The 24,803-nt window shown below is 44.6% G+C and overlaps 1 protein-coding gene across 1 annotated transcript in view; it reads right to left on the bottom strand.

Moving 5' to 3' along the window:
• Nucleotides 1-24,803, bottom strand: part of si:ch211-117c9.5 (sodium- and chloride-dependent creatine transporter 1) — a 40,049-nt gene that overhangs the window by 6,617 nt on the left and 8,629 nt on the right. Inside the window, exons 3-8 of the mRNA XM_046364976.1 lie at nucleotides 24,222-24,353; nucleotides 22,308-22,656; nucleotides 21,535-21,667; nucleotides 6,573-6,707; nucleotides 6,383-6,486; nucleotides 1-97 (exon numbers count right to left, since the gene is read on the bottom strand). The exon at nucleotides 1-97 is cut by the window's left edge and continues 28 nt beyond it. Of these exons, the coding sequence (XP_046220932.1) occupies nucleotides 1-97; nucleotides 6,383-6,486; nucleotides 6,573-6,707; nucleotides 21,535-21,667; nucleotides 22,308-22,656; nucleotides 24,222-24,353 (950 nt within the window). The remainder of the gene's footprint in view (nucleotides 98-6,382; nucleotides 6,487-6,572; nucleotides 6,708-21,534; nucleotides 21,668-22,307; nucleotides 22,657-24,221; nucleotides 24,354-24,803) is intronic.

Here is a 24,803-nt window from a genome sequence, read left to right as displayed (position 1 = left end):
CCCCTGCTCTGCAGCCATGAAGCCCAGCACTGAGAACACCACAAACCCTGCAAAGAAACTGGTCCCACTGTTGATCATGGCTAGAACAAACGCATCTCTGCAGAGAGAGAGAGAGAGAGAGAGAGAGAGAGAGAGAGAGAGAGATAGAGAGAGAGAGAGAGAGACTTTAAAGACGTGGTATTGATATCAAGCAAACACACACACACACACACACACACACACACACACACACACACACACACACACACACACACACACACACACACACACACACACACACACACACACACACACACACACACACACACACACACACACACACACACACACACACAGACAGACAGACAGACAGACAGACAGACAGACAGACAGACAGACAGACAGACAGACAGACAGACAGACAGACAGACAGACAGACAGACAGACAGACAGACAGACAGACAGACAGACAGACAGACAGACAGACAGACAGACATATGATTAAGTAGGCAACAACATAAAGAGAAAGTGAAACATGTAATAATAGTGAATGTGTAATAGTGAGAAGACGAGTGAGACTAGAAAAGAGAAGTATGGAACGAAAGCTGGAGGCTAAAATAGAATGAAGGACGAAGGAGAGAAAAATAAAAAGAGAAATAGACATGAGGATCAGTAGGCTTTTTCTCTGATAGCTGCTGTGTTGTCGGTGTAATTTGGATATCGACTCTAAAGCCACGAGAGCAAATGAGCTACATTAAAAGACTAGGATGGCTGGAGGGCTGAAAGGGGAGTGATAGAAACAACATCCATCCAGGACAGTTAGAAGTGATACTGTACAGATCAATGCTTTGTTATCACTGTTCTTATTGATTCAAATGACGCTGCTATGACGCAGATCTGACAGGATTGGACAGGCGTAGGCAATAACAGCTACACTTCCAACTACTTCTACTTCCATTTACTCCATATTGCTATCCTGTGAAACATTAGGCTAGATCGTGAATGAGGATTGTGGGGCAACTCTGTAAAACCCATGTAAAAAAAATACTGCTACTTATTTATACACGATAGTATTCACTGTTGTGTTTTTGTAGACTTTACTGTAGTATTTACTGTAGTATACTGAAGTATTTACAGGTATCTATAGTATAAATACTGTGGTATATACTATAGTAATTAATGTAGTGTTTTTGCGGCTTGTAGTATAGCGTAGTATTTACTATAGTGTTGTTGCAGACTGTAAAATACTGTAGCATTTACTGTAGTGTTCTTACAAAAATTACTGTAGTATTTTAGTTTAATTGTCTTTGACATAGAAGTGGAGGCTTTCTCCTTGAGGAAACCTATTGGAGAAATACTAAAATAGCAGATTTTCCATAACCTGCAGATAGGACTGGGGTCTGAACAGATAGTTCAGAGCTACTGCTCTTTTCTATAACCTGTACTGAACACACTATGGTCTATACTTGGCATGTAGGTTTCTCACTGATGTATAGCACAAATTGGGATATGGGGGGGGGGGGAATAAGCAGGGTATATGCAAATGAGGAACTGCAGTATTTACTATAGTTAAAAAAGTGTTGTTTTTGCAAACATTTTATTACAGTACTATTTACTGTAGTATTCTACGACATTCTATAGTAAGTAATACACGTCTAGTATAGTATTCTACAGTATACTACAGAATTCTATAGTAAGTACTCCATAGTATTCCATAGTAAACTGCTGTATTTTTTAACGTGGGTAGAAAAAGCCCTACCTTCCCGGTCCCATCCTCCCTGAGATGGATTAACCTCCCTGTAGATAACGCTGAGTCATACTGCCAACTCTGTCCCACCAATAAGCCCCATTGTGCCCTTATTAAGAGCCAGCTATACGAGGAGTGTGTACACAACAACATGACCTGCATACTTGAGCTTTGTAGCATTGCTGTTGCTTCATGCAACAACGGTCCAAACAGTCAGCCTCCGGATTAGGGCTGTGGCGGTAACAAACATTTGTCAGACGGTGATTGTCAAGCAAATAACTGTCGGTCTCACGGTAATTGATCGTTAATTAAGACAAACATGTTTAGCATATTCAGGCTTCTACACATAGCCTACAAGCTACTGATGCAGGCCTTTGGAACATCTACATTTTAAAAAGTCTAATAAATCCATGTAATATAGCCTACACCTTCACAATAAATGCATGATTTATTTTACACAGGTCTAAAGAAGCATGATATGAAGAAAATGTAGTCTATTACAGAAGAACAGAATAGCATACTCTGAGTTGTCCTTATGTCAGGTCCTGATCTGGCTATGGCAAATGGCTGTGGGCTACACTAGTTCATTAAGCAGACAAGATTTGATTAGAATTCCGTGGCATTATTTGAAATTATGAAGAATAATTGAACAAAGGTGAATAAAACATAAAGGATATGTTCTCCAAGCGATTCGAGGGAGTGCGCACATGCGGCTATTCTGTGTTGAGCGGTTAACAAAGAAATAGGTATTTCTATATTCATTTAGAGTTATTAGTTTAGTTGTTCTACAAACGTTGGGCTATATGTTTTGATTTTTAATACATTGTAAGGCTGCATGATGAGACTCTAATGATTGAAAAAAGTCCCTTGAAAGACATGAGCTCTGCTTTGCTTTTTTTGCGCAGGCTGTACACACTACATCAGTCACTCATTCACATTTTGACAAGCACTAGATAATGCCTAGAATTTCACAGCGGCATCCCCTTTGTGTGTCCGTAATGCACCCTAAAAAAATGGCCGTTGTGCCCTCCTCCCTTAGTGCTGTGTGCTCCATCACGTGATCGGGTCTTTCTCACAGGCTACAAGTGAAGACAGGCACATCGGTGACGCAACTGCGCGTGTCCTTATCCAATTCAGAGGTGCTTATTGAAGATATTGGAAGAACTGTCCACTTGTACTTTTCATCAGCCAACAAGATGAGTAGGCTTAACGATCAGCAAAAGCACTAGCCTATGTCAATCTACTATCTCCCATAGAACAAAAGTTGACCTATTCTATTCTGAGTGAGAAATAAATATTCCAAACACAGTCTGGGACAGTTGTGGGATGCGATAGATCCCAAATTAATACAACCACTAGCATCCCCAAAAACATTTTTACGGAATGTGGTTGACGCAACAGATCAGAATGTTTAGCTTAAAATGTTGATAAACTATTAGGGTATTTCTTCACATTATAAGCGCAGCAATGCGCACATCGTAATAGGCTATAAGCGTGAATGTTCCATTAGCAGAAAACACCATAATCAAAAGTGACCATAAATGCAATTATGCATGTAATGGTTTTATTATAAACGGTGCATTTTTATGGTGAAAATTATTTTCCCCAAAATTGAAACTCACATGCTGCTTATGTATGTCAGTTATGCTCTACACCCCTTGTAAAGCGGATTATTGTTCTCAATATTAAGACGTTATTAGGCCACTTTAGTTGTGATACAAACCTTATTAAAACATATAGGCCCATGGGCGAGGCTACATGCGGTATGTGACTATGACTAGAAAAAGTCACAAAAAAGGGCATTGTTTCTTATTCTGGGCATCATTCACAAGTGATAATATGTAATTTACAAATGATAGGCTAATATTGTCACCCATCAGACTATTCTTGATTTAATATTGTCTTTACATATACTAAATAATATGGGTAATATTTTGGGTAATTGTCCTGTTGATAGTCCCCCTAAGCACAAACCAGATGGGATGGCGTATCACTGCAGAATGCTGTGGTAGCCATACTGGTGTGCATTGAATTCTAAATAAATCACTATCAGTGTCACCAGCAAAGCATCCCCACACCATCACACCTCCTCCTCTATGCTTCACGGTGGGAATCACACATGTGAAGATCATCTGCTCACCTACTCTGCATCTCACAAATACACGGTGTTTGGAACCAAAAATCTCAAATTTGGACTCATCAGACCAAAGAACCAATTCCCATCGGTCTAATGTCCATTGCTCATGTTTCTTGGCCCAAGCAAGTCTCTTCTTCCTATTGGTGTCCTTTAGTAGTAGTTTCTTTGCAGCAATTTACCATGAAGGCCTGATTCACACAGTCTTCTCTGAACACTTGATGTTGAGATGTGTTACTTGAACTCTGTGAAGCATTTATTTGGGATGCAATTTCTGAGACTGGGAACTCTAATGAACTTATCCTCTGCAGAAGAGGTAACTCTGGGTCTTTCTTTCCTGTGGCGAGGCTCATGAGATCCATGTTCTTCGTAGCGCTTGATGGTTTTTGCGACTGCATTTAAAAGAAATTCTAAGTTCTTGACATTTTCTGGATTGACTGACCTTCATGTCTTAAAGTAATGATGGACTGTTGTTTCTCTTTACTTATTTGAGCTGTTCTTGCCATAATATGGACTTGGTCTTTTACCAACCCTATCTTGTCAGCACAAAACTGATTGGCTCAAACACATTAAGAAGAAAAGAAAGGAGGACGCTTTTCCCCCTGGTTTATTTTCATGCCAGCTAGGTAGGCTATACTCCTGTTGCAAATATAAGCAATGTGCTTAATATTAGGAAAGTTGAGAAATAAATATAGTAGGCCTAGCCTACTGAAAGCTGATGGGATCCTCCTCTTTTTAGTAGAGGCCATCACTCTGTTTTCTTGCGGAATTGCAAAGCCTACTGAAATGTTGCGCAACATGAGCTCATGGGCTCTCATGAAGTGCTTGATTAGGTTTTCAAATACATTTACATTGATGTCAGAGTGATTAGAGGGACAATAGAGTGCTGAGTACCAGGCAGTTAGCAAGTTTGGTAGACTACTAACGACCTGCATCAGAGCTTGGAGAAGCCTAATTACCGTGACTTAACCTCTTGCTCCTACCTGGCACGCAGGCGTCCCATCTAGAGATCTGGAAATGCAAATGCGATACGCTAAATGCTAATAGTATTAGTTAAAACTCAAACATTCATTAAAATACACATGCAGGGTATTGAATTAAAGCTACACTCGTTGTGAATCCAGGCAAAAAGTCAGATTTTTAAAATGCTTTTCGGCGAAAGCATGAGAAGCTATTATCTGATAGCATGTAACACCCCAAAGACCCGCAGGGGACGTAAACAAAATAATTAGCATAGTCGTCGCTACACAAACCGCAGAAATAAAATATAAAACATTCATTACCTTTGACCATCTTCTTTGTTGGCACTCCTAGATGTCCCATAATCACTATTGGGTCTTTTTTTCCGATTAAATCGGTCCATATATAGCCTAGATATCTTTCTATGAAGACTGTGTGATAAACAAAAAAAATAGCGTTTCATAACGTAACGTCATTTTTTTTTATTAAAAAGGTCGACGATAAACTTTCACAAAACACTTCAAAATACTTTTGTAATGCAACTTTATGTAATGTAATGTATTAGTACACGTTAACGGTCACATGGTTTTTGACTGCCTTCATGACCTTCGTGACTGCCGGTGTAGTGGTAATACGGTCACCGTAACATCCCCAATCAGGATGCATTTGGAATCATCATCATCAGAGGTCCTGATAATAGTTCATGGCTACTGTATGTTGAGTGATTTGTGGACAGATAGCACAACAGTGATACATGGATGAAGTGTGAAGTGTTAATTCAAGACAACCATTGAGAAACAAGTTAATGAAATCCTATAAAACTGTGAGGACAGGAGGTGGACGTGCTGATTGGTGGACAGGAGGTGAATGTGCTGATTGGTCCCTGACGATGAAGCATTGTTTTAACAGCTCCATTCATCAGCTCCGTCACCTACTAAACTATAAACCAAATCAAAACTCAAACTCTCTCATACCCTGTTTACCCTCATTTACAGTTTATGGTTATCATATAGCCTACATCAGAGGACCATGACTAGCTTATATGAATACCGTCATAACTGAGACTGCATGTACATTTCTAACTAAGGTAAACAAAAAAGAATAGAAAAAAGTCATTGAAAGGCTACTCCTAAATGGACATTCCATAAATTCCCGCTAAGGCCTAACATTAGTATCAAGACTTGGTATCTATTAAAAAGCGTCCATATTATTGGCCATGTCCAGAAAACTGCCATTTTAGGAAGTTGGGTTTGTTTACATTTCTAAGTCGGTCTATGCTAAACACTCAGCCAGTCAACCCAGAGCTGCTGCAGCAGTGGGACTAGTGAGGGAGCTGACTCACTCGGATTATTAGATGTTATACTCAGACACTCTTGGGAGAATAAGGGACGTACAAGACAATGCTTTTTTTTCTCTTACATTTTATCCAACTAAGAATAAAGATGTATAACCAATAACTAATTATCCCTGCAGTTTTTTGGGTGGGATCCAATTCGTGGTCATGTTTGGTAGCAGCGGTTGATGGGTTTTATGGTCTAACTGTGCTTTTTTGTCATACTTACTGGTAGCAGTTGTTGTGGAAGCGGTTGTAGCTGCCAAGGGCAGTTAAAGCACCCAGACCAATGGCATAGGAGAAGAAGATCTGAGTGCCAGCATCGATCCACACCTAGGAACATAACATGAATATTTATGTTAAAACAATCCTTGCATATCCCTGTGCAACACATGCTGTCTGTACTGTACACACCATACCTGGGCTTCCCAGAGTTTGGACCAGTCTGGTTTCAGATAGTACACAATCCCATCCAGCGCTCCAGGTAAGGTTACACCATGGGCCAACAGAACCACCAGGACCAGGTAAGGAAACAGAGCTGTGAAGTACACTACCTACAGGGAAGGAAACAGAGCTGTGAAGTACACTACCTACAGGGAAGGAAACAGAGCTGTGAAGTACACTACCTACAGGGAAGGAAACAGAGCTGTGAAGTACACTACCTACAGGGAAGGAAACAGAGCTGTGAAGTACACTACCTACAGGGAAGGAAACAGAGCTGTGAAGTACACTACCTACAGGTAAGGAAACAGAGCTGTGAAGTACACTACCTACAGGGAAGGAAACAGAGCTGTGAAGTACACTACCTACAGGGAAGGAAACAGAGCTGTGAAGTACACTACCTACAGGGAAGGAAACAGAGCTGTGAAGTACACTACCTACAGGGAAGGAAACAGAGCTGTGAAGTACACTACCTACAGGGAAGGAAACAGAGCTGTGAAGTACACTACCTACAGGGAAGGAAACAGAGCTGTGAAGTACACTACCTATATACAGTACATATGAGATGAGTAATGTAGGTAGGGTATGTAAACATTATATAACGTGGCATTGTTTAAGTGACAAGTGATACATTTATTACATCCAAATGTGATTTATAAAAGTGGCTAGAGATTGAGTCTGTATGTTGGAGGAAGCCACTCAATGTTAGTGATGGCTGCTTAACAGTCTGATGACGTTGAGATAGAAGCTGTTTTTCAGTCTCTCGGTCCCTGTTTTGGTGCACCTGTAGTGACCTCGCCTTCTGGATGATAGCGGGGTGAACAGGCAGTGGCTCGGGTGGTTGTTGTCCTTGATGATCTTTATGGACTCCCTGTGACATCGGGTGGTGTAGGTGTCCTGGAAGGCAGGTAGTTTGCCTCCGGTGATGCGTTGTGCAGACCTCACTACCCTCTGGAGAGCCTTACGGTTGTGGGCGGAGCAGTTGCCGTACCAGATGGTGATACAGCCCGACAGGAAGCTCTCGAATGTGCATCTGTAAAAGTTTGTGAGTGTTTTTGGTGACAAGCCAAATTTCTTCACCACGCTGTCTGTGTGGGTGGAGCGTTGGACTAGTACCCGAAAGGTTGCAAGTTCAAATCCCTGAGCTGACAAGGTACAAATCTGTCATTCTGCACCTGAACAGGCAGTTAACCCACTGTTCCTAGGCTGTCATTGAAAATAAGAATGTGTTTATTTAACTTGCCTAGTTAAATAAAGGTCAAATAATTGATTTATTAAAAAAATTCAGTTAGTCCGTGATATATGTACCCCGAGGAACTTAAAACTTTCCACCTTCTCCACTACTGTCCCGTTTCCTGAAGTCCACGATCATCTCCTTTGTTTTGTTGACGTTGAATGTGAGGTTATTTTCCTGACACCACACTCTGAGGGGCCTCACCTCCTCCATGTAGGTCGTCTTGTCGTTGTTGGTAATCAAGCCTACCACTGTAGTGTTGTCTGCAAACTTGATGATTGAGTTGGAGGCGTGCATAGCCACAAAGTCATGGGTGAACAGGGAGTACAGGAGAGGGCTGAGAACACACCCTTGTGGGGCCCCAGTGTTGAGGATCAGCGGGGTGGCCCGTCAGGAAGTCGAGGACCCAGTTGCACAGGGCGGGGTCAAGACCCAGGGTCTTGAGCTTAATGATGGGTTTGGAGGGTACTATGGTGTTAAATGCTGAGCTGTAATTGATGAACAGCATTCTTACATAAGTATTCCTCTTGTCCAGATGGGTTAGGGCAGTGTGCAGTGTGGTTGCGATTGTGTGGACCTATTGGGGCTGTAAGCAAATTGGAGTGGGTCTAGGGTGTCAGGTAGGGTGGAGGTGATATGGTCCTTGACTAGTCTCTCGAAGCACTTCATGATGACGGAAGTGAGTGCTACGGGGCGATAGTCGTTTAGCTTAGTTACCTTAGCTTTCTTGGGAATAGGAACAATGGTGGCCCTCTTGAAGCATGTGGGAACTGCAGACTGGGATAGGGATTGATTGAATATGTCCATAAACATAAAAGCCAGCTGGTCTGCGCATGCTCTGAGGACGCGGCTAGGGATGCTGTTTGGGCCAGCAGCCTTGCGAGGGTTAACACGTTTAAATGTTTTACTCATGTTGGCTGCGGTGAAGGAGAGCCGCAAGGTTTTGGTAGCAGGCCGTGTCAGTGGCACTGTATTGTCCTCAAAGCGAGGAAAAAAGTTGTTTAGTTTGTCTGGGAGCAAGACATTGGTGTCCGCGACGGGCTGGTTTTCTTTTTGTAGTCCGTGTGTCATGTTTTGTCATTAATTATCATGTCTTGTCCTTGTGCTTTCCCTTCTGTTCGTTTCCCTCTGCTGGTCTTATTAGGTTCTTTCCCTCTTTTTATCCCTCTCTCTCCCCCTCCCTCTCTCACTCTCTCGCTCTCTCTTCTCTCTATCGTTCCGTTCCTGCTCCCAGCTGTTCCTATTCCCCTAATCATCATTTAGTCTTCCCACACCTGTTCCCGATCCTTTTCCCTGATTAGAGTCCCTATTTCTCTCCTTGTTTTCCGTACCTGCCCTGTCGGATCCTCATCTATAATTCACCGTGCTGTGTCTATGTTTTGCCCTGTCGTGTCGTGTTTCCCTCAGATGCTGCGTGGTGAGCAGGTGTCTGAGTCTGCTAGGTTCAAGTGCCTTCCCGAGGCAACCTGCAGTTCTCGATCAAGTCTCCAGTCTGTTCTCGTCTTTACGAGTAGTATTATGCTTTTTGTTTTGTAAAGTTTCTTACTGGATTAAAAACTCTGTTTTCGCCAAGTCGCTTTTGGGTCCTCATTCACCTGCATAACAGAAGGATCCGACCAAGGAATGGACCCAGCGACTACAGAGGCTCGTAACACTGCCGTGGAGATCCAAGGAGCCATGCTCGGCAGACACGAGCAGGAATTGTCTGCTGCTCGCCATGCCGTGGAGAACCTGGCCGCTCAGGTTTCCGACCTCTCTGGACAGTTCCAGAGTCTTCGTCTCGTGCCACCTGTTACTTCCTGGCCTGCCGAGCCTCCAGAACCTAGGGTTAATAACCCACCTTGCTACTCCGGGCAGCCCACTGAGTGCCGCTCCTTTCTCACCCAGTGTGAGATTGTGTTCTCTCTCCAACCCAACACATACTCTAGAGAGAGAGCTCGGGTTGCTTACGTCATTTCACTCCTTACTGGCCGGGCCCGAGAGTGGGGCACAGCTATCTGGGAGGCAAGGGCTGATTGTTCTAACAATTACCAGAACTTTAAAGAGGAGATGATTCGGGTTTTTGACCGTTCAGTTTTTGGTGGGGAGGCTTCTAGGGCCCTGGCTTCCCTATGCCAAGGTGATCGATCCATAACGGATTACTCTATAGAGTTTCGTACTCTTGCTGCCTCTAGTGACTGGAACGAGCCGGCGCTGCTCGCTCGTTTTCTGGAGGGACTCCACACAGTGGTCAAAGATGAGATTCTCTCTCGGGAGGTTCCCTCCAGTGTGGACTCTTTGATTGCTCTCGCCATCCGCATAGAACGACGGGTAGATCTTCGTCACCAGGCTCGTGGAAGAGAGCTCGCATCAACGGTGTTTCCCTGCTCCGCATCGCAACCATCTCCCTCCTCCGGCTCTTAGACTGAGCCCATGCAGCTGGGAGGGATTCGCATCTCGACTAAGGAGAGGGAACGGAGGATCACCAACCGCCTGTGCCTCTATTGCGGATTTGATGGACATTTTGTTAATTCATGTCCAGTAAGAGGCCAGAGCCCATCAGTAAGCGGAGGGCTACTGGTGAGCGCTACTACTCAGGTCTCTTCATCTAGATCCTGTACTACTATGTCGGTCCATCTACGCTGGACCGGTTCGGGTGCTACATGCAGTGCCTTGATTGACTCTGGGGCTGAGGGTTGTTTCATGGACGAAGCATGGGTTCGGAAACATAACATTCCTTTCAGTCAGTTAGACAAGCCTACGCCCATGTTTGCCTTAGATGGTAGTCATCTTCCCAGTATCAGATTTGAGACACTACCTTTAACTCTCACAGTATCTGGTAACCACAGTGAGACTATTTCTTTTTTGATTTTTCGTTCACCTTTCACACCTGTTGTTTTGGGTCATCCCTGGCTAGTATGTCATAATCCTTCTATTAATTGGTCTTGTAATTCTATCCTATCCTGGAACGTATCTTGTCATGTGAAGTGCTTAATGTCTGCCATCCCTCCCATTTCTTCTGTCCCCACTTCTCAGGAGGAACCTGGCGATTTGACAGGAGTGCCGGAGGAATATCATGATCTGCGCACGGTCTTCAGTCGGTCCCGAGCCAACTCCCTTCCTCCTCACCGGTCGTATGATTGTAGTATTGATCTCCTTCCGGGGACCACTCCTCCTCGGGGTAGACTATACTCTCTGTCGGCTCCCGAACGTAAGGCTCTCGAGGATTATTTATCTGTGTCTCTTGACGCCGGTACCATAGTGCCTTCTTCCTCTCCGGCCGGGGCGGGGTTCTTTTTGTTAAGAAGAAGGACGGTACTCTGCGCCCCTGCGTGGATTATCGAGGGCTGAATGACATAACGGTTAAGAATCGTTATCCGCTTCCCCTTATGTCATCAGCCTTCGAGATTCTGCAGGGAGCCAGGTGCTTTACTAAGTTGGACCTTCGTAACGCTTACCATCTCGTGCGCATCAGAGAGGGGGACGAGTGGAAAACGGCGTTTAACACTCCGTTAGGGCATTTTGAGTACCGGGTTCTGCCGTTTGGTCTCGCCAATGCGCCAGCTGTTTTTCAGGCATTAGTTAATGATTTTCTGAGAGACATGCTGAACATCTTTGTTTTTGTCTATCTTGACGATATCCTGATTTTTTCACCGTCACTCGAGATTCATGTTCAGCACGTTCGACGTGTTCTACAGCGCCTTTTAGAGAATTGTCTCTACGTAAAGGCTGAGAAGTGCTCTTTTCATGTCTCCTCCGTTACTTTTCTCGGTTCCGTTATTTCCGCTGAAGGCATTCAGATGGATTCCGCTAAGGTCCAGACTGTCAGTGAATGGCCCGTTCCAAGGTCACGTGTCGAGTTGCAGCGCTTTTTAGGTTTCGCTAATTTCTATCGGCGTTTCATTCGTAATTTCGGTCAAGTTGCTGCCCCTCTCACAGCTCTTACTTCTGTCAAGACGTGTTTTAAGTGGTCCGGTTCCGCCCAGGGAGCTTTTGATCTTCTAAAAGAACGTTTTACGTCCGCTCCTATCCTCGTTACTCCTGACGTCACTAGACAATTCATTGTCGAGGTTGACGCTTCAGAGGTAGGCGTGGGAGCCATTCTATCCCAGCGCTTCCAGTCTGACGATAAGGTTCATCCTTGCGCTTATTTTTCTCATCGCCTGTCGCCATCTGAGCGCAACTATGATGTGGGTAACCGTGAACTGCTCGCCATCCGCTTAGCCCTAGGCGAATGGCGACAGTGGTTGGAGGGGGCGACCGTTCCTTTTGTCGTTTGGACAGACCATAAGAACCTTGAGTACATCCGTTCTGCCAAACGACTTAATGCCCGTCAAGCTCGTTGGGCGTTGTTTTTCGCTCGTTTCGAGTTTGTGATTTCTTACCGTCCGGGTAGCAAGAACACCAAGCCTGATGCCTTATCCCGTCTGTTTAGTTCTTCTGTGGCTTCTACTGATCCCGAGGGGATTCTTCCTTATGGGCGTGTTGTCGGGTTGACAGTCTGGGGAATTGAAAGACAGGTTAAGCAAGCACTCACGCACACTGCGTCGCCGCGCGCTTGTCCTAGTAACCTCCTTTTCGTTCCTGTTTCCACTCGTCTGGCTGTTCTTCAGTGGGCTCACTCTGCCAAGTTAGCTGGTCATCCCGGTGTTCGAGGCACTCTTGCGTCTATTCGCCAGCGCTTTTGGTGGCCGACTCAGGAGCGTGACACGCGCCGTTTCGTGGCTGCTTGTTCGGACTGCGCGCAGACTAAGTCGGGTAACTCTCCTCCTGCCGGTCGTCTCAGACCGCTCCCCATTCCTTCTCGACCATGGTCTCACATCGCCCTAGACTTCATTACCGGTCTGCCTTTGTCTGCGGGGAAGACTGTGATTCTTACGGTTGTCGATAGGTTCTCTAAGGCGGCACATTTCATTCCCCTCGCTAAACTTCCTTCCGCTAAGGAGACGGCACAAATCATTATCGAGAATGTGTTCAGAATTCATGGCCTCCCGTTAGACGCCGTTTCAGACAGAGGCCCGCAATTCACGTCACAGTTTTGGAGGGAGTTCTGTCGTTTGATTGGTGCGTCCGTCAGTCTCTCTTCCGGGTTTCATCCCCAGTCTAACGGTCAAGCAGAGAGGGCCAATCAGACGATTGGTCGCATACTACGCAGCCTTTCTTTCAGAAACCCTGCGTCTTGGGCAGAACAGCTCCCCTGGGCAGAATACGCTCACAACTCGCTTCCTTCGTCTGCTACCGGGTTATCTCCGTTTCAGAGTAGTCTGGGTTACCAGCCTCCTCTGTTCTCATCCCAGCTTGCCGAGTCCAGCGTTCCCTCCGCTCAAGCGTTTGTCCAACGTTGTGAGCGCACCTGGAGGAGGGTGAGGTCTGCACTTTGCCGCTACAGGGCACAGACTGTGAGAGCCGCCAATAAACGCAGGATTAAGAGTCCAAGGTATTGTTGCGGCCAGAGAGTGTGGCTTTCCACTCGCAACCTTCCTCTTACGACAGCTTCTCGTAAGTTGACTCCGCGGTTCATTGGTCCGTTCCGTGTCTCCCAGGTCGTCAATCCTGTCGCTGTGCGACTGCTTCTTCCGCGACATCTTCGTCGCGTCCATCCTGTCTTCCATGTCTCCTGTGTCAAGCCCTTTCTTCGCACCCCCGTTCGTCTTCCCTCCCCCTCCCGTCCTTGTCGAGAGCGCACCTATTTACAAGGTACATAAGATCATGGACATGCGTTCTCGGGGACGGGGTCACCAATACTTAGTGGATTGGGAGGGTTACGGTCCTGAGGAGAGGAGTTGGGTTCCGTCTCGGGACGTGCTGGACCGTTCACTCATTGATGATTTCCTCCGTTGCCGCCAGGATTCCTCCTCGAGTGCGCCAGGAGGCGCTCGGTGAGTGGGGGTACTGTCATGTTTTGTCATTAATTATCATGTCTTGTCCTTGTGCTTTCCCTTCTGTTCGTTTCCCTCTGCTGGTCTTATTAGGTTCTTTCCCTCTTTTTATCCCTCTCTCTCCCCCTCCCTCTCTCACTCTCTCGCTCTCTCTTCTCTCTATCGTTCCGTTCCTGCTCCCAGCTGTTCCTATTCCCCTAATCATCATTTAGTCTTCCCACACCTGTTCCCGATCCTTTTCCCTGATTAGAGTCCCTATTTCTCTCCCTGTTTTCCGTACCTGCCCTGTCGGATCCTCATCTATAATTCACCGTGCTGTGTCTATGTTTTGCCCTGTCGTGTCGTGTTTCCCTCAGATGCTGCGTGGTGAGCAGGTGTCTGAGTCTGCTAGGTTCAAGTGCCTTCCCGAGGCAACCTGCAGTTCTCGATCAAGTCTCCAGTCTGTTCTCGTCTTTACGAGTAGTATTATGCTTTTTGTTTTGTAAAGTTTCTTACTGGATTAAAAACTCTGTTTTCGCCAAGTCGCTTTTGGGTCCTCATTCACCTGCATAACACCGTGATTGACTGTAGACCCTGCCACATACGTCTCGTGTCTGAGCCGTTGAATTGCGACTCTACTTTGTCTCTATACTGACACTTAGCTTGTTTGATTGCCTTGCGGGGGGAATAGCTATACTGCTTGTATTTGGTCATGTTTCCGGTTGCCTTGCCATGATTAAAAGCAGTGGTTCGCGCTTTCAGTTTTGCACAAATGCTGCCATCAATCAACGGTTTCTGGTTGGGGAAGGATTTAATAAGTCACCGTGGGTACCACATCCCCGATGCACTTGTTAATAAACTCGGTCACCGAATCAGCGTATACATCAATGTTATTGTCCGATGCTATCCGGAACATATCCCAGTTCGCGTGATCAAAGCAATCTTGAAGCGTGGAATCAGATTGGTCGGACCAGCGTTGAACAGACCTGAGCACGGGTGTTTCCTGTTTAAGTTTCTGTCTATAGGCTGGGAGCAACAAAATGGAGTTGTGGTCAGATTTGCCAAAAGGAGGCCGGGGGCTTTGTATGCGTCGTGGAAATTAGAGTAGCAATGATACAGAATGCTGCCAGCCGGGTCGCACATTCAATATGCTGATAAAATTTAGGGAGCCTTGTTTTCAGATTAGCCTTGTTAAAATCCCCAGCTACAATAAATGCAGCCTAAGGATATATGTGGTTTCCAGTTTACATAGAGTCCAATGAAGTTCTTTCAGGGCCGTCAAGGTGTCTGCTTGGGGGGGGGGGGGGGGGGGGGGGGGGGGGGGGGGGTATACACGGTTGTGATTATAATCGAAGAGAATTCTCTTGGTAGGTAATGCGGTCGGCATTTGATCGTAAGGAATTCTAGGTCAGGTGAACAAAAGGACTTGAGTTCCTGTATGTTGTTATAATCACATCATGACTCGTTAATCATAAGGCATACACCCCCCCGCCCTTCTTCTTACCAGAGAAGTGTTTGTTTAGGAGCGATGTGTGAAGAAAGCGGGTGGCTGTACCGACTCTGATAACATATCCCGAGTGAGCCATGTTTCCGTGAAACAGAGAATGTTACAATCTCTGATGTCTCTCTGGAAGGCAACCCTTGCTCGAATTTCATCTAACTTGTTGTTAAGAGACTGGTTATTGGGGAGTAGTATACTTGGGAGCGGTGGGCGGTGTGCCTGACCAGAAGACCGCCCCGTCGTTTTGGGTCGTCTACTGGGAACAGATCCACAGTCCTGGGTGGTGGTCCAAACAGAGGATCCGATTGGGGAAAGTGGTATTCCTGGTCGTAATGTTGGTAAGTTGACGTCGCTCTTATATCCAATAGTTCCTCCCAGCTGTATGTAATAAAACTTAAGATTTCCTGGGGTAACAGTGTAAGAAATAATACGTAAAAAATAAACTACTGCATAATTTCCTAAGAATGCGAAGCAAGGCGTCCATCTCTGTCGCGCCAAACACTCCAACAAAACCAACAAAACAGAGAACACAGTTTTTCCAGAGACGGCAAAATAGGTAACAATAGCATAGGAGAAGAAGATCTGAGGGTCAGAGTCAATCCACAGCAACACCACATGAACACACACACACGCATCCAAACCCACACACAGATTCATCTGACACAACATTAGGAACACAACATGAACACCAACATGTACGCACAGTCAAATAATACCTCCCAGGATACATGGCGAAAAACCCATGGCTCTGTTCTACTTCACAGCTCTGTTCTCTTCCCTGAAGCACATACGCAGATTTGGGATTTTGCTGAGAAAGCAACTTCCCGGTATCCTTTGCTAATCTTGTGTTAGAGCCTCCTAACCATATTTAATAAAGTTGGGGGAACAAAGGAACATATTTGCCTTGATCTGCAGGGACCCCCCTACCCGCCCCTCAAATGCACACAGAGGGGAAAGTTACTAATCGGCTTAAGTGGCCGGCTCAATTACCCTCCTTTTTTGCACCCTGCTCTGTGAGCTTTGGCTATTTCTGTGGAACACATAAGCACGTATGCATACCTACATAGACACACAATTATATGTAAAGATACATAAAACAACAGAAACAAACCCGCCTACACACATGCACATTATTCCCAAACACAGCCTCTCCTACTAGATATTTGTTTCAAAGCTGCTTCAAGTTGAGACTGTTGGTGTTTTTCAATATTTTGAAGCATGCATTGATGCAAGCTTCAATGGAAAGTATTTATAGAAAGTACTTGCACATTTATTGAAATCAATGGCGGCTATTACTATTTGAGCTGAATCGGGAGAAAATAAACTCCAATGTCAGAATGAAATGTTGCCCATTTACATCTGATACGTTGCCTGTGGTAATTTCGGCATATTTACCTGCCTACAATACCCACTGTAGTGTGCGTAGATCGCAAGCCCATAGTAAGTCAATAGGGCTGACTGGCTTGCTACTACTGTTAGCTAGATAGATAGCCATAACGAATTGTTCACTAGCTAGCTATCCACGAAGAACGTACATCTTGTCCTGGCTGGAAGAGGGTTCAGTGAATGGGTAAGTTAATAGTAAGTCAATAGGGCTAACTCGCCAGCTAGCTAGCTAGCCACAAATAATTGGTAGCTAGCGACCCACCAAAAATTGATATCTACCTTGCATAACATTAGTTTTAGGTAATTTTTGCCCTTTTAACTAGCTGGATAGCTAGATTATTACGATTCACATATAGTTGCTAATTATGAATTAAAATGTTTGCTTTGTGTATACAGTGCATTCAGACCCATTGACTTTTTCCACATTTCGCATATTTTTTATTTTGTTTATGGATTAAATAAAACATTGTCAATATAAATCTACACTTATCAATACCCCACAATGACAAAGCAAACAGATTTTTTGATATTCTTGCAAATGTATTAAAAGTAAAAAACAGAAATACCTTATTTACATAAGTATTCAGACCCTTTACTATGAGACTTGAAATTGCGCTCAGCTGCATCCTGTTTCCATTGATCATCCTTGAGATGTTTGAGTAGGGGGAGTGTGAGGGAATACAGTAGGGGGAGTGTGAGGGAATACAGTAGTGGGAGTGTAAGGTAATACAGTAGGGGAGTGTAAGGTAATACAGTAGGGGGAGTGTGAGGTAATACAGTAGGGGGAGTGTAAGGTAATACAGTAGGGGGAGTGTGAGGTAATACAGTAGGGGAGTGTGAGGTAATACAGTAGGGGGAGTGTGAGGTAATACAGTAGGGGGAGTGTGAGGTAATACAGTAGGGGGAGTGTGAGGTAATACAGTAGGGGGAGTGTGAGGTAATATGGTAGGGGAGTGTGAGGTAATACAGTAGGGGAGTGTGAGGTAATACAGTAGGGGAGTGTGAGGTAATACGGTAGGGGGAGTGTAAGGTAATACAGTAGGGGGAGTGTAAGGTAATACAGTAGGGGAGTGTGAGGTAATACAGTAGGGGGAGTGTGAGGTAATACAGTTTGGGGAGTGTGAGGTAATACAGTAGGGGGAGTGTGAGGTAATACAGTAGGGGGAGTGTGAGGTAATACAGTAGGGGGAGTGTGAGGTAATACAGTAGGGGGAGTTTGAGGTAATACAGTAGGGGGAGTGTGAGGTAATTCAGTAGGGAAAATGCGAATGCTTCTCAAATATAATGTTTTATGCATTCTTCACACTCTTGTCCTCACAAGAAAGTCCTCGGAGAGTGCACTCAGAGCATGAGAATGTGGAGCACGTTGTGGAGCACGCATATTGAGAAACATCCTGTGTGTATGTTGCTGTGGGGACCACTAGGTAGAAGTTCATTAAAGTTGCAGTGAGAATTGAGTGTGAACTATACAAGCCAGGCATTTACGGTTCTCAACCCACACATGACAAACATAAGAGTACTTCCACACAAAGGCATCTACTAAGGCTGTGGTTCCCAAACTTTTTATAGTCCCGTACCCCTTCAAACATTCAACCTCCAGCTGCGTACCCCCTCTAGCATCAGGATCAGCGCACTCTCAAATGTTGTTTTTTGCCATCATTGTAAGCCTGCCACACACACACTATACAATACATTTATACGGCTCGTGGGAAGTGTCAAAGAGCTCTTATAGGACCAGGGCACAAATAATAATATAACAATAATCAATCATTTTGCTCTTTATTTAACCATCTTACATATTTACATTTACATTTAAGTCATTTAGCAGACGCTCTTATCCAGAGCGACTTGTCAATTGAAAATTGTGAATAACTCAAAGGTTAATGAGAAGGGTGTGCTTGAAAGAATGAACATAACTCTGCAATGTTGGGTTGTATTGGAGAGAGTCTCAGTCTTAAATCATTCTCCACACACAGACTGTGCCTGTATTTAATTTTCATGCTAGTAAAGGCCGAGAATCCACTCTCACATAGGTACGTGGTTGCAAAGGGCATCAGTGTTTTAACAGTGCGATTTGCCAAGGCAGGATACTGTGAGCGCAGCCCAATCTAGAAATCTGGCAGTGGCTTCTGATTAAATTCAATTTTCACAGAACCGCTTGTTGCAATTTCAATGAGGCTCTCTTGTTCAGATATCAGTAAGTGGACTGGAGTTAGGGCATGAAACGGATAATGAATCCAGTTGTTTGTGTCGTCTGTTTCGGGAAAGTACCTGCGTAATTGCGCACCCAACTCACTCAGGTGCTTCGCTATATCACATTTGACATTGTCCGTAAGCTTGAGTTTATTTGCACACAAAAAAATCATACAATGATGGAAAGACCTGTGTGTTGTCCTTGTTAATGCAAAGACCTGGGTGTTGTCCTTGTTAATGCAAAGACCTGTATGTTGTCGTTGTTAATGGAAAGACCTGTGTGTTGTCCTTGTTAATGCAAAGACCTGTGTGTTGTCGTTGTTAATGGAAAGACCTGTGTGTTGTCCTTGTTAATGCAAAGACCTGGGTGTTGTCCTTGTTAATGCAAAGACCTGTGTGTTGTCGTTGTTAATGGAAAGACCTGTGTGTTGTCCTTGTTAATGCAAAGACCTGTGTGTTGTCGTTGTTAATGGAAAGACCTGTGTGTTGTCCTTGTTAATGCAAAGACCTGTGTGTTGTCCTTGTTAATGCAAAGACCTGGGTGTTGTCCTTGTTAATGCAAAGACCTGTGTGTTGTCCTTGTTAATGCAAAGACCTGTGTGTTGTCCTTGTTAATGCAAAGACCTGTGTGTTGTCCTTGTTAATGGAAAGACCTGTGTGTTGTCCTTGTTAATGCAAAGACCTGTGTGTTGTCCTTGTTAATGCAAAGACCTGTGTGTTGTCCTTGTTAATGCAAAGACCTGTGTGTTGTCCTTGTTAATGCAAAGACCTGTGTGTTGTCCTTGTTAATGCAAAGACATGTGTGTTGTCCTTGTTAATGCAAAGACCTGTGTGTTGTCCTTGTTAATGCAAAGACCTGTGTGTTGTCCTTGTTAATGCAGACAGAGAAGAGCTCCAACTTCTTAATCATAGCTTCAATTTTGTCCCGCACATTGAATATAGTTGAGTCCATGTATTCCTTGATTCAGATCATTCTGGTGATTTAAAAACATCACCCAGATAGGCCAGTCGTGTGAGAAACTCGCCATCTTGCAAGCAGTCAAACAAGTGAAAATGATGGTCAGTAAAGAAAACTTTAAGCTCGTCTCTCAATTTAAAAAAGTGTCAATACTTTGCTCCTTGATAACCAGCGCACCTCTGTATGTTGTAAAAGCGTTACATGGTCGCTGCCCATATCATTGCATAGGGCAGAGAGTTCAGGGGCCTTGCTTTAACAAAGTTAACCATTTTCACTGTAGTGTCCAAAATGTCTTTCAAGCTGTCAGGCTTTCCTTTGGTAGCAAGAGCCTCTCAGTGGATGCTGCAGTGTACCCAAGTGGCGTCGGGTGCAACTGCTGGCACGCGCGTTACCACTGCACTATGTCTCCCTGTCATGGCTTTAGCACCATCACTGGTTTGCAGTGGTTTGCAGAAGAGAATGTCTTCCTTAATTGACCAGGAGCTGTGCCAGGCCTGTTGACTCATCCAGCTGTAATGCATAGAATTCACTGGCTTGTATGTGAAGCAGTAATTGATTCAAAACATCTCCTGCCATGTCACTGATGCGTCGTGAAACAGTGTTGTTTGATGAAGGCATTGTCTGTATAGTTTTTTTGGCCTTTTCCCCCAGCATTGTCCCAGCCATATCCGCGGCAGCAGGAAGAATTAAGTCCTCTACAATAGTATGGGGCTTGCCTGTCTTACTCCTCGAAAGACGTCTTAATTCTCGCTCAAAAAACTCCTGTGGTTTATTTTTCAAATTGGCATGTTTTGTTTCTAAATGTCTGCGCAAGAGTGAAGGTTTCATCAGGTTGTGAAACAGTATATTTGCGCCTCTTCGATGGTCCAACGTCCCTGTCTGTTGTTTGGTTCTTTCCCGGATAAGGGTGCAGTAGGTCTTCAGCTGCATCAGATTCACAACTGTCAGTGTCCATGCTAGCTGGGCTAACAACAACATGTAGAATTACTGATGCTAGCATTGGATGTGCTCGTGGAAGCAGAACAACTTGTGTGGTCAACAAGTGCAGGTGTAGTACTGCTAGAAGTAGCAGTACTACCAGTAGAGCTGTTATGTTTCTCTATGGATGCAGGCCTTACTTTTTAAAACTATTTATGTTTTCGAGCAAACGGAATGAGCAGCAGCTACGTTTGGCTACATATGGACCTTTAGTGGAGTTCCCCAGAGAGAGTAACAGTTAATGTGATTGGATGTTCATTATTTGACTAGGCTACCTGTATTTGACATTGTGTTGTTATTTCACTGAACACTGGTGGGTTTAACTTTCTTTTTGGCAGTGAAACGAAGCTACTCAGGCGAGAAAAAAACCTCACCCAAATGTATAGCCCCGTTTGAAAATATAAATAAACTGTTTGAAAATGTGAAAAAAATTAAATAAAAATGTTCTACATTCATATTTTAAATGTGAATCACATTTTTCTTTGGCGTACCCACGACAACATTGCGCGTTTACCCGTTTGGAAATACCTGTACTAAGGCAAAACACACACACACGCATGTTTTTCCAGTCCCACATATTAGTTGATTTTACATGTGTGCTATCAAGTGTGTCTGATTATATTTGTCAGTCTAGACATTATGATCCGTACTAAAGCTGCTTTGAGGTCAGAGGGCAAAGTGGAGAATGGACAAATCTCTAAAGCTAGACTCACAAGAACACAGAAATTCCATTCTCGTTAATGTTGCTACAGTAGCTACATGTTTTGTTTTTACTTTGTTTGGATTTAAAATACTTTTCAATCAAAGCAAAAGACATATCCTTACACCCACACTCACCCACACGTTCACTGACCTTGCCTGTGCCTTTGACTCCCTTCCAGATGCAGAAGTAAACAATAACCCAGGTGGCGATCAGACAGAGGACCATGTGAGAGCTGATGTCACCAGGCTCATCCAGACCACCAGAGAGACGGAGCACCTTACGCCTGACACACATACACACAGAGAGAGAGAGAGAGAGAGAGAGAGAGAGAGAGAGAGAGAGAGAGAGAGAGAGAGAGACAGAGAGAGAGACAGAGAGAGAGAGAGAGAGAGAGAGAGAGAGAGAGAGAGAGAGAGAGAGAGAGAGAGAGAGAGAGAGAGAGAGAGAGAGAGAGAGAGAGAGAGAGAGAAAGACAGAGAGAGAGAGAGAGACAGAGAGAGGGAGAGAGAGAGAGAGAGACAGAGAGAGAGAGAGAGAGAGAGAGAGAGAGAGAGAGAAAGAGAGACAGAGAGAGAGAGAGAGAGAGAGAGAGAGAGAGAGAGAGAGAGAGACAGAGAGAGAGACAGAGAGAGACAGAGAGAGAGAGAGGGAGAGAGAGACAGAGAGAGAGAGAGAGAGAGAGAGAGAGAGAGAGAGAGAGAGAGAGAGTGTAATGTTTACTGTTCATTTTTATTGTTTATTTCACTTTTGTATATTGTCTCCTTCACTTGCTTTGGCAATGTTAACATATGTTTCCCATGCCAATAAAGCCCTTTGAATTGAGTTGAGAGAGAGTTCAGACAAAAAGAATAGACAACCAATAACCTATGGTTAGGTAGTCAGTCCTATGACCAACCCAACACAACAGACCACAGATCACTTACTCCCAGAACTCAATGACTGGCGAGCGCATGCCCTCTGGTTCCACGCAGCTGCCGTTGAAGAGGAGCAGAGTAGAGGATGAGAGGTTGAGCGGGGAGGATACCACCGACGAGAGGAGGGAGGTGGGGATAGAGGGATCGGGGGTGGAGGAGAGGAGAGGCAGGGTGCTGCGGTTGTGGCAAGCCCGGCGGAAGTTTTCGGTGCAGTTGAGGGTGTTCCAGGGGTGCCCGCAGGTAGCCCAGGGTAATGGGTTGGTGAAGGAGTGAAGCAGGAAGTACAAGCCCCACACCAGGATCATGATGTAGTAGGTGTTACAGAAGAACACTATTACCATGGAGGCCAGGCCAAGACCTGTGGAGAGAGAGAGAGGGGGAATGAGAAGGAGTGGCAGATGAGGGGATGTACAGTGGAGAACATAAGGACAAACATTTAGAGGAATGATATATGAGAAAGAAAAATGAACGGGTTAGAGAACAAAAAAATTAACAACCTCACTCAGAAAAATGAATTCAATCTCCATTAAACAACATCTATGAAGATCAGGTTCCAAAATGCTAATACTTTGTGTTTTGTGTGCCAGCACTACTTAAGGTACGGGTATCTCTTTGTGGTACCTATGCCGCCTAGGGGAAGAGCTGTCAGGAAAATAGTTCTTCACAAGAATTAAATAATGAAATAGATTTGAATTTTATGAAACGTTTACTTTACCAGGCAGGTCAATTAAGAACAGATGTTTATTTACAATAACCAAGGGCTGTTGAGAATACACACTTTATAAGGTTTATTAGGTATACCCATCAGGTACTGGATCAGACCCCACTTTGACTCCAGAACAGCCTGAATTATTTGAGGAATGGAAACGTTGCTTAAATTGGTATCAAGGGACCTAACGTGTGCCAGGAAAACATTCCCCACACCATTACCCCACCTCCACCAGCCTGTACCGTTGACTCCAGGCAGGATAGGGCCATGGACTCATGCTGCTTATGCCAAATCCTTAACCTGCATGATGCAACAGGAACTGGGATTCGTTGGACCAGGCGATGTTTTTGTACTTCTCAACTGTCCAGTGTTGGTGATCATGTGCCCACTGGAGCTGCTTCTTGTTTTTAGCTGATAGGAGCAGAACCCGGTGTGGTCGTCTGCTGCAATAGTCCATGCGTGACAAGGACAGACACCACTGTTGTACTGGGCCATTATTTGTCGGTTTGTGGCCCACCTGTCAGCTTGCATGATTCTTGCCATTCTCCTTTGATTTCTGGTCAACAAGCTGTTTTCGCCACAGGACTGCCGCTGACGGGATGTTTTCTGTTTATCGCACCATTCTCTGTAAACCCTAGACACTGTCGTGCGTGAAAAGCCCAGGAGGCTGGATGTTTCTGAGATACTGGAACCAACGTGCACGGCACTGACAATCATACCACACTCAAAGTCACTTAGATCACTTGTTTTGCCAATTCTAATGTCCAATCAAACAGTAACTGAATGCCTTGATGACCGTCTGCCTGCTTTATATAACAAGCCACGGCCACGTGACTGTCTGTAGGAGCGAACCATTTTCGTGAACGGGGTGGTGTACCTAATAAACTGACCACTGAGTGTAGGTTGGAAGTTGATGACGATGCTATGATATGACAGTGGAGCTGGGCTGCAAGTTACAACAGAATCAACATATTCACAACAGCTCTTATGTCAAAATGTCATCAATCAAGTCTTGTTTATTCTGACAGTTGTTTCAGTTACATAATGCCAACATCTATGCCGAAATTGGTGGTTTGAACAACCAAATGCTAGCCTATATTATAGGGGGGCGAAAGAAAGGATGTGTGAGACAGAGGGGTTGCAGAATAAAACAAGACAAAACCTACCTCAGAAACATGTATTCACTCTTCATTAATGCATTCACATTACAGTACCTTTAAAGAGAGGGGCAATGTTCCATGCAGAGACCCCTCCTTGCTTCATGAATTGACCAAGAGCGATTTCCAGGAAGAACACGGGAATACCTCCGATGAACACAATAATCATGTAGGGGATCAGGAACACGCCTACAACACGCAACACACACATGTTAGCAACACAACTCCACACACTACACAACACAGAGGCTATATTTCACAAACATACAACACAACACCTACTCTATTAGGTGACAAATCTATCAAATACAGTCCTAGTGCATGCTTGTATAACTAGTGTTCAACTTGTTGTGGACAGATAAGACATGATTATATAATTTATATTTCTACATGCTCATGGGAGAGGAGAGAGAGAGAGAGAGAGAGAGAGAGAGAGAGAGAGAGAGAGAGAGAGAGAGAGAGAGAGAGAGAGAGATCGCAAGCTGAAGAACTAGAGCTGGCATTTAGGCTAAAACTTATCTAACAAAATGTTATTGCAGTGCAGTGACAAGGGAAGAGAGAAGGAAGGACAGATTGAGTGAGAGAAAGAGAGAGAGCAGGAGGAGAGGAGGGTAGACAAGGTCATAGATAAGGAGGAGG

This window comes from Oncorhynchus gorbuscha, linkage group LG10 (genome assembly GCF_021184085.1).
Source record: "Oncorhynchus gorbuscha isolate QuinsamMale2020 ecotype Even-year linkage group LG10, OgorEven_v1.0, whole genome shotgun sequence".
Lineage (NCBI taxonomy): Eukaryota > Metazoa > Chordata > Actinopteri > Salmoniformes > Salmonidae > Oncorhynchus > Oncorhynchus gorbuscha.
Note: the sequence above shows the minus strand (reverse complement) of the source record. Positions and strands in the feature narration are given on the sequence as shown.